This window comes from Anopheles coluzzii, chromosome 3 (genome assembly GCF_943734685.1).
Source record: "Anopheles coluzzii chromosome 3, AcolN3, whole genome shotgun sequence".
NCBI classification, from domain to species: domain Eukaryota; kingdom Metazoa; phylum Arthropoda; class Insecta; order Diptera; family Culicidae; genus Anopheles; species Anopheles coluzzii.
Window position 1 is genome coordinate 84317360 of NC_064671.1, and position 12879 is coordinate 84330238.

The following is a 12879-nucleotide window of genomic DNA, read 5'->3' on the forward strand; positions in this document are numbered from 1 at the left end:
AAAATGTAACAATGCTTTCATACATTTTGTATTGCAGAGGAAGATGGCCAGAATGAATTTTACATCGTTTTCAGGATGGAAGAACAATGATATAGTTTCTTAGTCAGCAGTAGATCGATATGGTCTGAATGATCATTACAATATATTTTAGTAAATCTAACTCAACTCATGGGTAATGGGTACAAGCCCCGAATAGACCGTACCCCATACGTAGCCCAACCTCCAGACCATATCACACGTAGCGACTAGGACTACTCACCTCATATTGTCTGTATTGGAAGATAAAAAACGTTGAAGTATTTATATTTGAGCAAATTTTGCACTGTTATATCGATAGATTTTTTAATTCAATAGCAGCAGGCAGGTGATTCAGCCACTCTTCTTTTCTATTCATTTGTATTCAAAATGCGGTTGATTGCAGTTAATTATGTATTTCATTTATTTGTTCTAAGGCCAGCGATAAAGGTTTAAACCAGATTGTTTTTTTATCTTATAAAACCATCTAATACAATGTTGCGTAGCTGCCCACTGTCAATCCAGCTTCAAATGTACAACTTTGGTTTGGATATTGAGTTTTCACAGTATCAAGTGGGTTATCAAATTTACCATAAAGATTCGAAAAATATAATACCTCCAGCCGGAAAACATTCGCGTATATAGCGAGCGATCAGCGTACATTCGTCCTGACAGTCTGACCGCAGCCTTTGGTAACAGGCATCGGTAGTTTCGCGGAACAGCGTCTCGTTCGCGTAGTTATTGCACTGTACGTAAATTCGGTCCAGATTGGGTCCATACTGCTCGCTGTACAATCCCGTTCTCAGCATATAGCAACGCAACACACAGTCGAAATCACCTTCCGCACCTGCTACATGCGTTTTGGCGCACGAGAACGAACGGTCCGGCATGGGATACTGCACCATATCGGCACACTGCAGCAGCACATCGAGCTGTTGAAGCGCGTTGAGTCGAACAAACTGAGGCGTTACGACGAGATTGCCATAATGCTCGTAGTAACACCGGAAGGACTCATACGCACGTTCGCACGCCTCGTCGTGCGGTGCTGGTCGGTCGAGGCGCTGGGAGTGCAGGCAGCGGTAAGTACGCCGCTCGTAGTCACAGTCGTTCGGGTCCGGATGGAAGAAGCTGCGCATTGCTGCCTCCTGCACGCCGTGCGTATCGTTCCACCAGCCCAGGTTGAGGCCCATGCAGCGCACCATGCACTGCGTTTCGGCATCGTTCGGGTAGATGAACTTGTTGTAGACGGCTAGGCGGGCGCAAGGGATGCGCAGATATCGGACGCACTCCTCCTGTGCCTGAACAACACGCTTCAGCTGGCCGGCGTCACGGTAGCATTGCGATGCCGCAGTTGCAGTGACAGCTAGCAAGCATACTAACCCGAGGTAGTAGAGATTGACCGTTGCCATCGTGTGTTGTCCTCGTAGTGGTAAAGGTTGACTTAATTGTGCCACCATCTGGCGGCGGTATTTATGTATAAATTCTCACATCAAGAATTCCGTAAAATCAAAGCAGTACGATAATAATGGCACGTATGCAACTATGTTCCTTTTGCGTAACAAACACGCCTTCCGTTTACAAGTGCGACCCAGCTTGTTATCTGAAATATTTGGTGCAGTTTTGAATTTGCAGTATGCAGCAAATAAACAGAAAGAAATCCAGGTATTTCTGTTGTAATGCTTTTAATATTTTGTGTTTCTGTTTTCAGCTGCGACCGCACGCAAGCTTTTGTCTAGAGAAGCGCCGTACAAGTTGCGCTGTTTGTTTGAACAAGCGCCTCGACAGCATAAACAATGCATACAGTGGCCGGCAATATAAAGTGGCCACTACTTACAATTTTACATTTTTTCCATTTTTTCCGTGAAAAATGAAGTTATTGTACTGCTTTATTTTTTGAAACATTGTTCGTGATATGCTTAAGAATGTGCAGTACCAAAACATGACAAAAATGAGAAGTTTGCTTCAAGAAAAAATATTTTTTTCCAAAATTGATCAAAATCACTGTGCCAAAATAAAGTGCCCACTTTATTCATTGTACAGAAAATATTTTTCTGAACAAATATAACATCAAACTTTTAATTTATATGCGTTCTTCTTGCATTCTTTACATGTTCGATGATCTTTGGCGTATTTTTTTCTAATTTTTAAAGGTTTATCTAGTTCTGCATCTAGTTTTTGCATCTGGTTCTTCTCAAGCGTTATCCAGAGCTTTAAATTTCAATTTATTTGTTTGTGACACCAGTTTTATCCACCTTAGCACATAGAATCTGCCTCAAATTCTCGATGGAACCAAGATTTAGACTTCATGGAGGACATGCAAGGTGTTTCATACGATACTAATAGAGAAATGTTTTTGTATTGATTGTGTGTGTTGAGATGTTAGCCTGTAGGAACATGTTTTTAGCTTTCAAACCCCATTTTTTTAAAAGAAATATCCCAAAGTATTGATGAAGAATGTTAAAAAAGGTATCAGCCATAGTTGTACTTTCGATTCACACCAGTTTTTACGCTACTCCTGAAGATAAACACCCCCTAGCTATCACATTGCAATTTTCGTAATTTACTGCCCGTTAGATGTGGCGTCCTTCAACTTCCTCGCTCGAGCTACAGCAATCTAACAAAGCCAATTGGCTTCAATATGATCAAGAACATGCAGATATATCGTTAGATTGTTGAAAAACTGATATTTGGACAGATGAGTCCAAATTAGAACTGATGTTCAAAAATATCTAGACGCGATCCAACAAACCAATATGTATGAAGAGTGCAATGTGATGACCAGAGAGGGGTTTTCTATGCGAGGAGTGGAGAGCATGGTATGAATCGACGGCATAATGAAAGCTTATACCAGACGATTTCAGACGATTCCGGACAATTCCGGACGATTCCGACGATTCCGGACGATTCCGACGATTCCAGACGATTCCGGACGATTCCGGTGGAACTAGCGATTCCTTCTCTCTGGAATCGGAATCGGAATCATAATTGCCGGAACCGGAGCGGAACCGTGGGTGCGATCCGCAGAACCCATCTCTAGTATTAACATTTGCCATAAAATTTGATAAAAATGATCGATTTTGCAAGGATTTATCTAACAAAACGTTAGTCACGCATTCAATAATAGTATCCCATGAGTCACCAGAGAAAATTTGACATGACTCTATCAGTTGAACTTTAACCATGATGGCCAAAAAAGTAAAGCAACTTCGTTTAGAGCCGTGCGCGATGAAAGAATGGCACCCCGTAGCCTGTTCTGGCTTATACAACATCTTGGCACTATTAGACAACAATCAGAGCATCGAAACAAAGTCCAGTTCCCAACGGTTGACGTCCCTGAGCGACAAGGAGCTCCAAATGATGCTCAAAATGAAGACCGGGGGAAAACAATCCGAATAACTTACGAAAGGGAGCTCGCAAGATTGAAGTGCTTTTAAAATGCAAACGTACATATGAATTAATGATTAAACCGTTTAACACACACTGAACTACCCAGGAGTTTACTTTGAACCGTTGCTAGAATCTTGAAGAGTCATAATCCTAAAAGCATTGCTAAATAAGCTCCATTTCTCTCATCCTTTACCTTCGCGTAAAGACTTTCAAATCGATCTTTAACGGCTAATAACCGTCCCCTTTACATTGCAGATGTTTTTTCCTCCCCCAATTCGATCCAGCTTCTTGGGTGGTCTTAAACGTCGATTGTGTAAACTAATCCCCCCTGCTTCCTCTCCCCTTCACATATGACGAGTTGGCACACGCATGCACACAATTTATCGGCACACGTACGATTTGATTCGCTTGGTCCGAGCATCAATTGAACCGCGCGCGCGTAAGGCCGAAGTATGAACCGAATCCCCGCGTACCGAATTAGCATACCCTTCACGCAATCGGGCGGCATATGATTATGCACCACACGCCACACTAATCAACACATCCCTGCCGTACCACCGCCGGGACGGGTACAGATGGACGGAAAGTCTTGTTGTTTTTTTTTTTTGCCTACGATTACGATGACGAAGCGAGGATTTGCGCTACACTTTTATGCCATAACCCATCGGCTATGGCCGTTTGCTGGCGGGACGGGGCCTGCTCACTTGAAGGGATGCATTTTCTTTCCAAACAGACACACACATGCGCACACACATAGACACATAACAAGCTGACGCACCGATCGGGCAACGCACGGAGTACCTTTCCGCGTCAAACATATTTCATAATCAAACATCATCGGCCGATCGGGCGGCTACTAAAGGCGATTGGCGTTGCAGCCCGGTTCTCTATATCGCCCCGGTGCCATCAAACCGGCAGAAAAAGGAGCGCGTGCAATGCAAACAGCTGGAGCAGCAGAAGAGGAAGAAACTGTGCGGATTAATTCTTCGCTGTTATTTTTTCTCTATATACATATATTTCTCGTGCGAATCAAGAGTTGCATCAGCGACGACCGAGGGGTACCACCAACGAGCCATTGGCAACGCAACGCAAACCCGGGAATCATGCAAGCACGCCAGTGTTTCGAACGAAGGCAGTGAAATTACAGCTTAAAACGATATTAAAACGCTTCGGTCATATATCTTTTGACACGTTCCCGTGGAGGAGGCAGAGGATACAGGCCGGCGGCCCGCTGTGTATGGTAGTTTGTAAAAATACATAATTAACTAATTGTGCACGCTGATGAAGAAATATACGAATGCGAATAAATTATGCAACCCGAGACCGTGCGATCCCGCATTCGCATTGGGTGTGGTCTCTTTCCCTTTGAATTAGCCGGGCCCCTTGTTATGATGCAGGGAAGTAAAAAAAATCCTGCTTAAAAACAAATTCTTTGGCCCAGTGTGTGTGTGTGTTTGATTGAATTTTGTCTCCAGTGAATGTGGTGCATTTGCAAGCTTACCATCCCAACAGCATTTGGGGCGGTAAGGTAAATGTTTGTTGGTTTGGCGACTAATTTATCAATGTTGCAACGATGGCGCTTGTTGAGAGGCGCCGTTAGCGTGGTCAGTCATTGAGTCGAACTCATTTCGAAATAAATTATCTCCAATCTGGGGCCATCCACCATTGGGGCGTTGCTTTTTTTTCACTGCAAATTCTCTCGCAAATCTCTGCGACAAACGACACGACTAAATAACAAATTAGCTTACGTTGTTAATGGCCGAAATGTTGAGAAGGGAGGAAGAAAAATAAAAACTGCCGAAACGACGTTTTCAACACATTTTTTTACATGAAAAACAAACAAAATATTTGAGAATAAATAAAATCTTTTAAGAGTACAGCCTCAATTTATTCCACAAAGGAAAAGGATAAGTAAACTAACATTACAAAAATAAAGATAGATTAATAGATAGAGCTGAACTCAACAAGTTGTCATAATTTTCCAATTTGAAAATATTGCCTTGGGACATTTACTTTAGTATCGAAAAAAGTAAAACAAAAAATAAAATATTGACTAATTAAATATTAAAAAATCATAAATGTTGACCTAACTTAACCTCATTTTGGTTATTCTAATTAACTTTACACATTAATTAAAAATTACACATTTCTAAAGCATGTTAGGTACAGGTTTCCTCAAGAGTTTGTCTTGTAAAGAGTTCAATGTTAGTGCATCGGGGGAAAACAGAGCATATTGTTTCATTTTTCAGCATACCCTTACGTGGAAATGATTTACAAACGAATTTAATTGCACTCCTTTTTGCAGCTACAATAATGAAACGAGATTCGTATTTGCCTTCGCTCTCCAAAAATTTTCCTATTTGATTCCTCAAAATCAAATAAAAAAACAAATCATTCCTTGTACGATTAACGGCTTAGGTTTGTTACAGATTTGTTCACAAATTTGTCCTCGGAAACCTGGACGGGCAACATTAAAGGGCAAATCATGTAGAAAAGAAAATACAACTTTTCGATTAAAACTATGCAACTGACTATCTATTTAAAACAAAAAACAAAAATAAATACATTCTAAGAACAAGTGGTATGTGAATCCAAATCCCTCGCGTTTATAGCATAGTAAAAGGAAATTGAGTTTTTTTGTTGCTGTTCACGATTAACTGCCATGTTTTACACACACACACCCGTGCGCGATCCTCACAATGTCAAATCTCGTTGAATCTCGTTTCATTTGACCATTTTTACCCCGATCCTTTTATAGATCTTCCCCTGCTTCGCTGCACGTTTCGTTATTCCCGTTACGATTGACGACTGCCTTCCTGGCCTCTCTTGCCTCTCTGCACCACAGACGCGTACATTGCATTCCAATCTGCCGGCTCGCCAATCGTCCCCGACACCCGATTTCGATATCCAAATAAACCATCGTTCGACAGTCCCGGTAGGCCGAGCAGTGCCGAGCGCCTGGATCAAAACGATCGCCGATCGGGGCAAAACGTGGCACACGGAGCCAACGATGTGGTCAGGATAATTGCGGTGATTACATAGTTTATGGCTCATTCTTTTTCCTCCCTCCTCCCTCTGGTGCCCTGGTGCCCCCAGACGGCAGGCGTCTGCACCGGTCGCCGGGACGCCCGCAGAAGTGCAACCGAGTGCAGCAGCGTGCAGGGCGTCCCGGGTGAAATATGTGTGTTTATTATTGTTCTTTAATTTGTTAGTTTCGTGCATGGGACGGGAGTGTTTGATTTGGCACCGACCTCAACCCGTGCTAGAAGCGATTTGCCCTGCACAGACCCTCCCCATCCCAATCCCCCGTTTTTTTGCGATCAAGCAAAACGTTCCCGATCAAGTTCAAGAGCGCGATGGCGAACATGCGTTCGGTGTAGTCGCGGTTGGTACGGCTCCTGCTACGAAAACCAAACGGTCAATAAATCCAAAGCGAAAAGGGCAATTCTGCGGCCGGGTAATTGACGGTATTTATGGGATTTATGGATCGAACGGTGCATTTTTCCGAGCGCTTCCATTCTTAACCGATGTGCGCGGATGGCGCTGGACCGACTTCACGCGTCCATCAACCATCGGAGGGGATGGATGGCAAAAGAACTTGCGACCCCGTTAACCGGCGAGAACAAATCGGTAATGGGCATCGGAGGGCTCGGTCTGATTTGCATTCAAGTGCTTCGCACTGCTAATGCAGGAAGGGATCTTGACTGGAAATCGATGTGGTGTGTAGCTTACATTTTCGAAGTTTTTTCCTCTTCGGTTTACCCCTTTTTCCTCGTTATCCGTACTGCCTAATGATGCGGTTGAATAGTTTTAATTAAATCGTTTTCTCCATGAATGAAATCATCCTCAAAACATTATTACTCTACTGCCCCAAATATAGTGAAAACTGTACGGAAACTGGTAGTTAATTTTGGATGTTTCGGGATGTTTTTAAAGCCCTACATCATACGCTTATGATTTAATTATTTTGTTTGCAATTATAATTGAAATGTGATTAGCATCACTTATTATTACAATTCTTCATCAGTTACACCCTTTAGAAGACAGTTTGATATGTTTTGTTTTAATATATAATAAATAATAAATAAATAGATTCCATCATTCTTGGCTTCTTAAACTTGTGTTCCATCGTTCTTGTTTTTTGTTGTTGTTGTTCAGTTTCAACGTCCACTTAGAGTATTATTTTATCCGATCATTCATATTTTATTGAATTTTATTTTAACATTCATATTTTTTACTTGATTTCTACTATTATTTTATTTTATTTTTTATTCCGTTAGTTGCTTTTTACCTATTTTAAATGAGAGCCTAATGACAGTAAATCCACATCTTATCAATCCTCATATAGATTTAACTTATATTAAAACATACTTTTCATACACGTAGACAATAGAAACAGTTAAATCACTACAAAAATGTTTCTAAGGAATGAAATTAAAATGATAAAAAGGGACATTTAAAGAGCCAATTCTTTCCGGAGAACCTCATTTGAGAAGATTTTTACTTTTTGATCGGTATCAGATACTGTTTTCACCCCTTTCAGGTTCCCGTCATGCTTTGCGATTGATTTAAAAGTTGTTTTCATTTGCCCAACTCATTCATTGGTAAGTAAATTTCCCTTTCTTCGTCTTTTGTTCCTGATGATCGCACACCAGCCAAACGCTCGACTGAATTGTCCCATTCTCTAACTAATTAAATTATTCCTTCCACTGCACACATTGCACTGTCGAGGAGTAGCGCAAATCTAATTTCCCATCACCCATGCGGGATGGCATTCGAGCGGCCAATATTATTGTTATTATTATTATCATCACCACCACGAGGACCACGAGCGGTGCGAAATTGATCGGAAACGGTCTTGTTTCACATCACACAACATGGTGAATAATTGGAGCTTTGGCAAACGAAATGGTTAAGGGAAAACACAGACCTCCTACCGGGAGTAGGAGATAGCAACGAAGCAACGATCGTGTGGGAGAAAAGGAGAAAATCGATATGGGAGGGATGCACAGTAGCACAGCGGTCTCCTAAATACGCCACGATCAGGTGTAACACCACAATAAGAGCGGGGAGAAGGGAGAAGGGGCAGGAGATTGCTGAGCCGATCGGTTCGGTTGGGTGCATTCAATAAAAGTTAATTTCTCTCGCTTTCGGTTTTCATTCGGTTTGCGCGTTGGGTGCATTCTTTTGTTCACTTTTCATTCACGAATGATGATGGGGATTAGTAGATGGTGTAGGGAAGAAGGCGAAGAGGAACGGAGCTTTGTGCGAGCGATGCATTATCAGTGCAAACATGGAGCAGTGTGTGTGTAGGTTTGACCAATTTGACACACTTTCTATGGTAGCACTCAATGCGTGAAGGGCGGATAAACAATGCGAGAAATATATTATATTTTAAACATTAAACAGAAAGTATTTAAATGTGCACATGAAAACATGCCGTTCAAGAATAAAAAGATAATTCAACCTGACTAGTTGGCTCTTGGGGAAGCAAATAGGTAAATTTTATAGCAATTCATCAGTAGTAAGCTAAAATCAATATTTTCACAAACACACACACTCTCTCTCTCATTTGGTACGTTAACGATTTCCATACATTTTCCACTCACATTGCCATTTGACGACCTATAAGTCTACTTTCAATACAACAATATGTACATAAGTAGCCACAACATGTACATTGTGAGAAATACCTAAAAGATCACATTTTTAAAAGAAACATATCATCCAAAAAAATGGATAAATTTGCCATCAACAGCTTCCAGTGGCGTGTTTAACGATTGGCAGATTTCGCAGTCGCCAGAGGCCCCGTGAATATATCGTTAGAATATATATCATATGTCATATATCGTTAGAACAGTTGATAGAATAGTCCCTTGAGTGGCCGATTGAACAATAGACGCTGATGGTCCATGGCCGAAGAACCCTGAGTACCCTCCTTCCCCACGTTTTCTCGTTCTACATGTACTGTAGGGCTTGACTCTTCTTACCGCTTTGGACCCTTGACTAGTGATGCATAAAATTGGCCAAAATCTGAAGTCAACACCAATCTGACTCCAATAATTTCGGAACCGACTCCGGTAGGTAAGTACGTGCAGCATTATCCTGAGTCGTTCGGAAACCTCTGGAGCCTTCCGGAACAGCTCGGAGTCGTTCGGAGACGCCCGAAGTCGTTCGGAGTCGGAATTGTTCGGATCCGTCCAGCGTCGTTTGGAGCCGTTCGGAGTTGTTCAGATCCGTCAGGAGTCGTCGGGAGTCGCCCGGAAATGGCAGAAGTTGGAGTTGTCCGAAATCGACCGGAGTAGGCCTTCGAAACAAAGACTTGTGTACGAAGTACATACGCAAAAGTGAAAGATAAAAAAACTACAACGAAATGAAATGCTTGATCATCAGCACATTTGCACCAGACGGCTCCAGTTGACTCCCACCGATTCCGGTCGACTCCGATCGACTCTGGACGACTCGGAATGACTCCGACTTCGGGCGGAACTAGTGTTTCCGATTTCTGCGGAGTCGGAATGGTACTAACAATAGTCGGAGTCGGAGTCAGAGTCGTGGATGCGCTCCAGATAGCACAATCACTACCTCGGACATCTTAAACCCGCACCAGACAGTCCCAGTTTCGTGTAATGCGTTCCGAGGATATATGCGAATCCAAAATCCGTGTTTTCGAATAACTCATTTTCACTTAATTTTACGAGTTTCGTCAGAATTTTTTTGATTCAATACGATACGCACAGCAAATTAAGTGTCAAACTGAAACAATTGACTCCAAGCATTCCAGATGTTCAAAAGAAGGAATTGCGATTAGGAATTAGATTTTTTCTGGGCAAGATACTCTGTTATGAAGAATAGTTTGGACATGTCGTTGCAAGTTGCCATCGCATTAAAACCAGCATAAAAAAGGTCTTTACAGTTATGTTGCATTATGTAATGCAATATTGTGCAAATTCTCGGACCATAGGAAATGGTCCTTCAATGTATAATGTCTAGACACAGCAATAAAAATAAAACAAATGATCTACACGCACATATTGACGTAACAGTCGTCAAACGTCACTCTGACAGCTTCAATCTGCAATCCATTTTTTCGTACGTTTTTTTTTGTGCAAAACTTCACCCACATCTCCGGAGCAAAGCGCGAAGAAAGTACGCCTTGTGGCTTGTGCGTTCCCGTCCCATTAGTCACCCAGCGGGAGACTGGCCGACCCCCTCGCAGGAATGTATCGAAGCACGAATTTGATGACTTTTGCGATCGATGTAGCTGACGCTATTTTGCATGCAAACGCCCGAGTGCAGTGGTTCTTGCTGGCCCTGTTTCTTTCCCGCGGTGCACCAACGCTGCAATAAATCATTTCGTCACTCACTATTAGCGCCGAACAAAACGCACCCTGGCGGCCCATCGCTGTTGAACCAGCGACGTTGAATAACTCATCGAACATTGTGTGCCTTTAGTCGAGGGCAGGGAATTTAAATCATTGCGTTTTGTGCGCGGCAGTATAGCTGGACGCGAACGCCTTCCCCTCGGGGGAGTGCCTGCCAAAGCAATGAGGAGGTGCAAGGTCAAACGCCTTGCGCAGTGTTCTGGTGCTGTTGTGCCGTGAAGAAGCGCAACAGCTAAAGACGGGCCTCAAAACGCAGCACCACCATGCAATCACCATTAACATTTTCAAGTCATCCAATTTGTACATTCTTGTTGCATGCCTCGTCGTAGTCTTTCTTCCTGCAGAAAGGCTACCATTCGCTACCATTCTTTCTTGTTTGCCTCGGCTGTTTTTCGCCCAAAGTACTGTATGCTTAGCGGGAGAGATAATGTTTGAGCTAGAATGGCAAACTCCACCGGTAGAGGGGAGCCTTCTAATCGATGGCTACGGTTAATTTGATTAAACGATTCGAGCACGAAAACTGGTGCACAACCGAGCGCGCAGAGCAAATAAGCAGTTTTCGGGCCCCGGCCCGGGCCGCACGAAACGTCAATCAAATGCTGAGCTACTTATCAGCAGCTCAAGTACCTGTTTAGGGGCATTTTTCGGTTCGATCGCTTGATTGAGCTTGTAAAGCTTATTGATTTATAGCAATTATTGTGTGTGGTTTTTTTTTGGGAAAAACCCTTTATATGGTCCTTTAAAGAGGAGCTACACTGGTGTGCCAAGATTTCTATTTTCGGGAATACACTTACGCACCAAGAGATGGTTCACGTGTGGCCTTGTCAGGGACGCGTAACCGATCATTACGTGCCGCGTCGATCGTGATCACTTTTCGACAAGCATTTGCTGGGGTTTTTTTTTATGTGGAGCTTCTTAACCTGTTTTGCATTTGCTGTACAACCATTCCCAAGCAACGTGTTGCAGCACGGGTAATTTTATGACCTCCAGAACGACGAGCTACACATCAGTCCAGTCCAAGGCCACCGTTCTGCCCCTTATGTGACGTTGAGTGATGAAGAAGGGGGAAGAAGGTCCGATAATTTACATGGATAAATATTACGCTGACGAACGAAATTGAAAGTTCAGCGTACGCGGGGTTTTGTGAAGACGAGTTGCTGCAACTTTTTTCCGCAACTTACACCATCCCCGGTTCGCACCTTCCTGTGAGCGGGATAAGATTTGCAATAACAAAAACAACAACAAACACAACCACAAAAACACAATGCAATGGGCCAGGCCGGGATAATTTATGAACAATCCCTCGAGGGATGGCCCCAGACGGAAACGGCTGTGGATGATGACTTAAGACCTGCCCTGACCAAGAGAAGGCAACCGGGCCAAAAGGCGCCGTTTTTGTCTGGGCCGTCCCGGGTTGCAAGTGCAACCAGCAACAAATAGACCACATTGTATGCGATTTATGTAGCATAGTGGTGAGTGGCATTGTTGTGGCGGCGGCAGAAAGAACGAGTGCAACGTACCCTCGCTGATGTCGAAGCCCGAAGCTTCTCGCGTTTGTGCACAATTAGCTGTGTCATCGTCGTAAAATTGATGAATATTCACAGCCGGCTCGCAAGAAAACGTTCTACAGACTTTCAACGGCAACGGCCTCCACGATAGCGACAGTGTTTATGCCAAACCGACATCATAATGAAGGAAGGAAGGAAGAAATGAATAAAAGTCATTCAGCTGCAGCCCATTGCACGTTCAATAAGTCAGTGCAGAATGGGGACTGTTGCAGAATGCACAATTCATAGCGTCCCCTCTACACACACACAGCGGAAAATCACGATCGAACGTGCATTAGAACAAACACGAGAATGGTGCAGCATTAGCCAGTCAAATTTGCACCTCGGCAATTTGCTGGAATGAATTTTGAATTGTCACTACCCCTTTGCGAGGTACTGTTTGCATACAAAATAAATTCTATTTGCTCGCTCGCAAAGGGAACCTTTTTCTTGTTTTGTTTGCTGTTGCAAATCGTAGCTTCACATCGCAGCATTTTGTGCGACCATTTTATGACCACCGGTTTACGGTCTAAAAGCTTCCTGAA

General features: G+C 43.1%; 1 protein-coding gene across 1 annotated transcript; it reads right to left on the reverse strand.

Annotated features, from left to right (window-relative positions):
* Positions 1-358: 358 nt before the first annotated feature.
* On the reverse strand, positions 359-1602 carry LOC120959563 (general odorant-binding protein 45-like). Its single transcript, XM_040383030.2, has one exon. It carries the CDS (start codon positions 1470-1472, stop codon positions 603-605), a length of 870 nt encoding a protein of 289 aa, XP_040238964.2. The 5' UTR covers positions 1473-1602; the 3' UTR covers positions 359-602.
* Between the last annotated feature and the right edge of the window lie 11277 nt (positions 1603-12879).